The sequence below is a fragment of the Neopelma chrysocephalum genome, unplaced genomic scaffold (genome assembly GCF_003984885.1).
Source record: "Neopelma chrysocephalum unplaced genomic scaffold, ASM398488v2 Primary Assembly neopelma1_286, whole genome shotgun sequence".
In the NCBI taxonomy this organism is placed as follows: Eukaryota; Metazoa; Chordata; class Aves; order Passeriformes; family Pipridae; genus Neopelma; species Neopelma chrysocephalum.
The window spans coordinates 661,300-669,255 of record NW_020897948.1 but is presented as its reverse complement, the minus strand read 5'-3'; the positions used below and the strand labels follow the sequence as shown (position 1 = coordinate 669,255).

The 7,956-nt window shown below is 62.3% G+C and overlaps 1 protein-coding gene across 1 annotated transcript; it reads left to right on the top strand.

Annotated features, from left to right (window-relative positions):
• The first annotated feature begins 1,343 nt into the window (after positions 1 to 1,343).
• Positions 1,344 to 4,326, top strand: TLDC2 (TBC/LysM-associated domain containing 2). Its single transcript, XM_027704711.1, has 6 exons — positions 1,344 to 1,376; positions 2,161 to 2,343; positions 2,775 to 2,927; positions 3,101 to 3,196; positions 3,766 to 3,839; positions 4,191 to 4,326. The coding sequence occupies exons 1-6, from the start codon at positions 1,344 to 1,346 to the stop codon at positions 4,324 to 4,326; spliced, it is 675 nt and encodes a 224-aa protein (XP_027560512.1).
• The last annotated feature ends 3,630 nt before the right edge of the window (positions 4,327 to 7,956 follow it).

The following is a 7,956-nucleotide window of genomic DNA, read 5'->3' as shown; positions in this document are numbered from 1 at the left end:
AGAGGGTGACTTAGCTGGAGCTATGGGAGGGTGCCTATTTTACAACCCCCTCTTCCCACAAAGCCAAATAATTCACCATCAGGAGGGAGACGATGCTGGGAGGCAGCAGGACTGATCCAAGGCCTGCAGGCAGCATCTCCATCCTCTGCAGCCCCATTCCTGGTCCCACCAGCTCCCTGGGCTGGGTCTATCTGGGTCTCCCAGGGGAGCAAGTCCCAAAGCTGGACTCAGAAGTGCTCCTGAGGAAGGTGATGGGGTGAGTTCTGGGGCAGGGGAGGAGCAAGGGGCAGAGGCATGACATTGGCATGAGCAGGGACAGAGCAGGGGAATAGACAGGGGAAGGGCAATGGGCAGGAGCATGGTCAAGGATAGGGAAAAAAAGGGCAGGAGTGGGAATAGGCAGGACAATGGTCAAGGACAGGGACAGAATCAGGGGCAGGGGTTTGGAAACATGGGGACGGGGCAGGGATGTGGCAGGAGCAGGGTCAAGGGCAAGGCTGCTGTCAAAGCCTGGTGGGGACAACGGAGCTGACACCCACCAGGACTGACAGGAGTGCAATGGGCCCTGTCATGGAGATGAGGAGCAACCCCAAATTGCCTGCAGTGGGCCCAGGGCCTGGGCCAGGCATTGCAATCATCATACCACCATGCAGGGCACACAGAAAATCCTTTACTGGCATAAGTGGAGCACTGTTGTGGTTGTACCCACAGGGTCACAGCTGTATTGACTGTTTTGGGGGGTGGCATCAGTGGGAAGGGACTGCACCAGGGCACTGCACCTCCTCCCTGGTCTGCAGGAGCTTCTTCAGCGGCACCTGAGGTAGGAGGGTGCCTCAGCCAGGGGTTCCCTCTCTCATCTGCTGAGTCCTGGCTCTCCCCGGGGCTCTGGCTCTGTAGGATGTCGGCACAGACTGGATCCCCTTGTGCCGCCATGGCCTCCAAGCAGGTGTTGGCAGTTGCTACAACCATTGCAACAGTCGTGTTGCAAAGAGCAACACATGCACTACCTTCCTGTTGATGCCAAAACAAGGGATCCTGTGTGGCCTCGGGGCTCCCTGCTTGGCTCCAGGTGACAGTGGGGGCACGAAGGAGGTGATGGCCATCAGCCACCCAGCACTCGGCTGGAGGGGGACGCCTGCCCACCCGTCCCAGCACTGCACAGGACCTGGCTCTGCAGGGGTCACCTCCTGGAGCTCCATGAGCCAGGACAGGCTGCTGGCATCCGCACCCATCTGTGTCACGCACCGATGGCCGGGGAGGGGCCGGCGCAGTGAACATTAACCCCAGGGCGGTGTCTGGGGCTCCTCAGCAGAGCAGCTCCCAGCGCCCCGGCAGCACCTGCAATGAGGGGGTTCCAAGTCCGCTACCACCTCCTGGTAAGTCCGTCGTGATGGGGTCCCACACAGCAATGTAGGAGCTGGCAATGAGCTAGGGGCAGTGCTGGGAGGCACCAGCCAGACTGGACACACGGCTGGACAGATGGACAGGGGCTGCCCTGGGGAGAGCAAGGGGCTGGAGAGGTGCAGAGGGTGATGGGCACACATGGGACCTGCCCCTGTAGCCACTCTGCCCCCCGAGGATCCAGGCACCCTGGGGGCAGGAGATCCTCTACCACCCGGTGTTGCCCTTGCTCATCTCTCTTGTCCCCTCAGAGCGACCAGCAGGGAATTGCTGCCCACTCACCCTTGGGCACGGACTGCACCCACAGTCAAAGTGAGCATGTGGCTGGGAGAGACACTTGTCACCAGCTGCCACCAAGACCAAGGCACATCCCTGAACCCATCCACACTTTGGGGTCAACCTAGCAGTGGGCAAGGAGGGAAAAGGTCAGGCTTTGCCCCTTCTGCTGGAGCTGAAGTGGGACTGAAGTTGTTGAAGCCTCCCTTGCCTTCTCTTCCTCTCCCTCCTCGGGTGGCCACACGCCCTTGAACTTCCCTGTGCAGCAGTGGCACGGCCTGGCAGAGTGCCAGGCATGGCACGGCATGGCACAGCAGGGCTGTGGGGAGTAGAGGCTGCCAGGGGCAGGAGGTTCAGCCTAGTGGACTCTGGGCCCCTTGGCCCAGCCCCTGGACAGAGGATGGGAGACACCCCAAGCAGTGCAGGGTCGGGAGATGCTGCTCTCTTGGGCCCACAGGGACATTCATCTCCACCTGCCCCCAGCCCGACCAGGACGAGGAGCTGCCCGTGGGATGTGAGGAGCCACCTGTGGGATGTGAGGAGCCAACCAGAGAGGGGCAGCTGGGCTGGGAGGGAGCCCCAGCAGCAGCCCCAGCCCTGGAGGAGCCATGCAGGCTGGTGCTGAGCACACCGAGCAGCATCCTGCAGGACAGGGAGATCCATGAGGTGAGGGACACCTGCCAGCATGGGCACCCACTGTCATGCTCATCTACCCTGTGTCACGCAGCCATGGCCACTGTCCTGCCAGGAACTGGTCCAGTGTGAGGCCAGATGGGTGATAATCCCCCTGTCCTTTGGGAACAGCCACCTTACCAGCACCTCAACATCACCTCTTAGGGGTGGGGAGAAGGATGCCTGGGGAGCCATCTCAGAAGGGTTTTCAGGGTGAGGATGCTTGGGGAAACATGCTAGGAGCCTGTTGGGTGGTTTGGGAGCTTGAGGAGACCCTTTGGGAGCATGTTTAGGAGGAGGGTGCTTGGGGACAACCCTGGCAGGATGTTTGGATGCTTGATGAGCTCTCTCAAGAGGATACTCGGGGCAGGGGGAGGATGCTCAGCAGCAGCCTGTCAGCCCCGACTGAGCCCACTCTGCCTCAGTTGGGCCCCCACCTGCCCCCCCGGCTGACACAGCAGCCCTGGTGCCTGCAGTACTCCACCAGGCGGGATGGCTTCAGCCTGCGGACGCTGTACCGGCGCGGGGGCCAGCCGGGGTCCCCGGCCCTGCTGCTCGTCAGGGACACGGAGGCGCAGGTACAGCCGGGCCCCCCTCTCCCAGCTGCCCCACGGCACTGGGGGCGGCAAACCTGGCGGCACCCGGGACCGGGCCACATCCTCGCTGCTGGAGGCAGGATGGGGGACACGTCCTGGCACTGGGGAGCCCCACCGAGCACTGTGCCATGAGCCTCCCCTTCTGCTCCCCCCAGGCCTTCGGTGCCTTCTCCTCCAGCGCCATTCGCTGCAGCAGTGGCTTCTACGGGACAGGGGAGACCTTCCTCTTCTCCTTCTCCCCAGAACTGAAGGTGGGAGCTGTGGGCCACCAGCTGTGGGCCACCCCAGAGTGGGGGGCTGGCGATGCCCCTGGGACTCGGCCACGCCTGGGGGGCCCGACGGTGCTGGGGAGGGGTCTGTGGGGTGGCATGGCTGTGCTTGGTCCCCTCGGTTTTTCCTGGGCTGGGGGGAGAAGGCAAATCCCAGGCAGTGCGCAGGGGGGCTCAGGGAAAGGGGCTCTGCCCAGCTGGGGGTCACCAGGGACCCTCTGCATAGCGGGACAGTCACAGCCCAGCACTGGGTTGGCAGGATGTGGAGGCAGCTCAGCCACGTCTGCCTGCTCTGGTGGGGCTCTGTGCGTGTGATGGGGCACCAGTGGTGGCAGCTGTCCCCTGGTGGGGCCCCCGGGGCTGCTGGGAGGGACGGACCAGCAGCAGGACGGTGCCGATAGGCTCGGCCAGGTCTTCCTCTGCAGAAGTGGGACACGGCCATGCTGGGCAGAGCCAGCTTGGCTCAGCAACCTCCAGCTGTTCCTCACGGGACAGGAATGGGGACACTGTGCCCCAGCCCACGGTCCCCACTAACTGCTGTCCACATGCAGGTGTTCAGGTGGACAGGCAGGAACAACTTCTTCGTGAAAGGGGATGTGGACCTGCTGATGGTCGGTGGGGGCAGGTAGGAGCTGCAATGGCAACTTCAGCCACCCACAGGGCCACCAGCCCCGATGGCCACCAGAGCCCTGTGGAGCTGTGTCCAGGCACGTGGTGGTGGTTTGAACCCCAAAACGCTGGCACTGGCCATCTCATTGCCTGGCTTTGCTCCCTGCCCACTCCCTGCCCACTCCCTGCCTGCGGGCACGATGGCATCCCTGGTGCGGCTGCTTGTCCTGTCTCATGCCCATTTTGGGAGACAGGGGATGGGGACAAAAGGTGGCTGATCCCCCAGGAGGTGGCCTGGGAGGTCTCCAGGCATGGAGGAGGCGGGAGGGGGGACCCTCAGCCAACCGTGCCGTTGGCACATTCCCAGCGGCAGGTTTGGGCTGTGGCTGGACGGGAACCTGCACCGCGGGGGCAGCCGCCGCTGCGAGACCTTCGACAACGAGACCCTCTCGTCCCGGGAGGAGTTCTGCGTCCAGGACCTGGAACTGTGGGGTCTGGCCTAACCCCACCAACCGCACCTGGGAACAAAGGTGGCATCGGGGGGATGCTTTGACACCGACGTCTCGTGCACAGCGGTTCCCTGCCAGGACCCGCCGAGCCTGTGGGACGGTGCCAGCCTCGCCCCTGCCTCCCTCTCCCCAACATCCCCGTGTCATGTGCCAGCAGCCGGTGGGGGCAGCATGATGGGGACGGGCTGCAGTGGGGTCTCAGCCCTGCGGTGCTGCTGCCACCGTGCCGGGCTGCCCGGGGTGGCTGCAGGAGCGGCCCCAGCACGGCCCCACACAGCTGCCTGGGTGGGATGGGGGGCACACGGCGGCGCCGGGCACCGCAGGGCAGGAGATGGAGGAGCAACCTTCGAGAGCGGCACGATGCCGGCAGGACCGGGCACGCCCAGGAGCTGGCAGGGCTGGCAGGCAGCACGGTCACCACTCCTCAATAAACAGGCAGAGCTGCGCCCACGGCCTCGTCCTTGCCCTGGAAACAACGAATGGCACCGTGAAGGTGTGCAGAGCCCGTGGTGGGGAGCAGGCCTGAGCTGTGACAGCACCAGCTGTGCCCTGTCCCAGCCCAGGCCACAGCAAACAGGGGGTCAGCCTGAGGCACTGCTTCAGGGGGGTGCAGGGACCCATCCCCCATCTGGCAGAGTCTACTGTCTCCATCCACCCCATCACTCCAAGAGGACCAGGGTTTCCAGGCTATGCTGGGCATCCCAGCCCGACCTGCTCCCAACAGAGAAGGGTGACAAGAGCCCTTATGGACCCATTCCCACCCATAGCTCCATGACCTGTTGCCTCTTGCCTGGCTGACAGGGTTTAGCTTCTCACTCCTGGGTGCTGGGCCAGCTCTCCTCCACCATCCCTGTCCCAGCAGCAGGACCAGCCCCATGGGATTCCAGGCAGAGGTGGTTCATGGGGCTCCATGGCAGGGCAAGGGCCTGCCTGGTTTGACCACATTTGATGTATTTATTGTAGGAGCACAACTGGATGCTGAGCTGAAGTATCACCCCATGACCTCACCTGGTGACCCCATGATCTCACCTCAGCTCCTGCCCCCAAACCTGCAATTTTGTGAAGCCTGGATCCCACTGAGCCCCAGGCTGCAGCACTTTACACACCCACCCACCCTCCCTACCCCACTTGTACCTGCATTGAACCTCACCAGGCATTTCCCTGCTGATTCCATGTTCCACAGCCCATCCATGCCACCTCTCCAGCAGCTGGCACCTACTTCTTGCAGCACATATCCACACAGGCTGTGGGAGGTTGAAGGAGAAACAGGTAAGAATGGATTTAAGCCAAGGACAGGACAGACAGAAGATGAAGCCAGTGCAGAACACAGGCAGACAATGCATCAACCAGCCCTGTTTTAAACATAACCCTTTCATACCCCCTTTCTGCCTACTCCTTTGTTCCTCCCTCCTCCTCCACTTTCAGAATCCCACCGACCCCCTCCACCCTCCCCAGGGTTACAGTCTGACCTGTGGCAAAGTTCCGGTTGCCTGTAGCCTCTTGAGAGCCCACCAGACAGTTGGAGCAAGGAGGTTTGTCTTCCTCCCTTTCTGAATCCTCACAGATAAAAAAACCTGGATGGTTCTCCTGCTGCCCACACCCTTCCCAAGGCACTGTGCCACTGGTCAGGTCCAACCTCATCACCTCCCTTACCCCATGACCACAAAGGTTGGCTTGTTGTTCACAGCTGCTCTGACCAGGTGCCCTTAGGGGAGCAGACCCTGTGCCCCCCGTGCCCCCCGAATGGCCTCGAAACTCCAAGTGGATGTGCCTGGAGGCCACTGCAGCCCTTCAGGGCACTCAGCTGGGGGCACCCGAGCCCTGTGCCCTGGTGTCACCCAACACTGCCCAGCACCATCCGCCCAGACCTCACACACGTGTCCTCCTCACCCCTTGAGGTGCCACGTCTGCTGCTGCCGACGGCCCGTGAGCATGGCTGGGGCACACAGCACAGCCACAGACTCACAAATGCCTCCCACACCCTGGGGCTGGCAGGCTGTGGCCTCCATCTTCAGCCCAGGGAGAAGAGGAGGAACATCTTCTCTGCCCTGTAGAAGCTGCTGCTCTGTGGCAAATGGTGGTGGCAGCAGAGAAGGCACCAAAGGTGCAAGCCATCACCAAACAGACCGGAGAAAGGCTCCAATAAATTACCTTGTCCACCCAGGAAGACACCAGGACCCATTCCCATTCCAGGCCTCTCAGCACTGCCTATCCCCTCACCAACACATAGCCCCTGACTTCAGGCCCATTTCACATTTCTGCCAATAGTGCTGGGGAGGATCACAGGCTGGGTGAGGTTGGAGGGACCTCTGACGGTCACCTTGCCCAGTCCCTGCTCCCTCAGGGCCACCCAGAGCCGGCTGCCCAGGATGTGCCCAGGCGGCTTTCGAGTCTCTCCATGGATGGAGACTCCACCACCTCCCTGAGCACCTGCACCAGTGCTCAGCCACCCTCACAGTGGAAAAGTGTGTCCTGATGCTCAGAGGGCCCCTCCTGTGTGTCAGTTTGTGCCCGTGGCCCCCAGGTCTGTCCCTGGGCACTGCTGAGCAGAGCCTGGCCCCGTCCTTTCTGCACCCTCCCTCCAGGTATTTATCCACACAGATGAGATCCCCTGAGCCTGCTCTGCTCCGGGCTGGGCAGTCCCAGCTCTCTCAGCCTCTCCTCATGGCAGAGATGCTCCAGTCCCTCCATCACCTTCATGGCCCTGTGCTGGACTCTCTCCAGTCTGTCCCAGTCTCTTGTACTGGGCAGCCCAGCTCTGGGCCCAGCACTCCAGGGGTGGCCTCAGCAGTGCAGAGCAGAGGGGAAGGGTTCTCTACCTGCTGCCAATACTCAGCCTAAGGCAGCCCGTGACGCCAGTGGAACACTTGGCTGCAAGAGCAAAGTTGTTGCACATTTGTTGGCTCGTGGTCCTTTCCTCCAGGCTGCCTCACAGGTGGGTGCCCTCGGCACATCCTGGTGAAGGAGGGTGACCCTCCCCACACTCAGGACTTTGCACTTCCTCTTGGGGATCTTCACGAGGTTCCTGTCAGCCCCTTTCTCCAGCCTGCTGAGATCCCTCTGGATGCAGTACATCCCTCTGGTGCACCAGCCATTCCTCCCCATCTGGTGTCACCTGCAAACTCACTGAGGGTGGACCCTGTCCCTCAGCAATGGAGCTCTGGGCCTGGGCCCAGCACCAACCCCTGGGGTACCCCACTGTTCCTGGCCTCCAACCAGACCTGTGCCACTGAGCCACCCTCTGAGCCCAGCCCTGCAGGTAGGTTTCAGTTCACCCCCCTCACCCAAACACCCCTTCAGCAGCTTGCTGGGGCTGACAGCACCCACTGCTGTCCCCTCAGCCTCCAGCCATTTCAGCACAGGTGACCAGGCTGGTCAAGCACAACTTCACCTTCTCCCACACAACAGCTGAAGCAGCGTCTAAAAAGCTTCCCTGCCCCCTGGGAGGATGCTGAGGCCCGAGGCTGGCCTGCTCTCCCAGCTGTGGGCACGGCTGTGTGGCTGCACGAGGAGAGGTGGGATCCTCCCCACAGCCCCCCCAGCCCTGCTGCACTGTGAGGAGACAGGAACCAAGAACCTCTTCAAGAGGGAGGGTCTTCCACAGGAACATTTCTGGCTCTTTAT

Excerpts from the sequence above, each read along its gene's own strand:
- TLDC2 (XM_027704711.1), top strand. The coding sequence starts at position 1,344 with ATGAGGGGGTTCCAAGTCCGCTACCACCTCCTG. Across the intron at positions 1,377-2,160 it reads AAGTCCGCTACCACCTCCTG|CCCGACCAGGACGAGGAGCT; the intron begins GTAAGTCCGTCG and ends ACCTGCCCCCAG. Across the intron at positions 2,928-3,100 it reads TCAGGGACACGGAGGCGCAG|GCCTTCGGTGCCTTCTCCTC; the intron begins GTACAGCCGGGC and ends TGCTCCCCCCAG.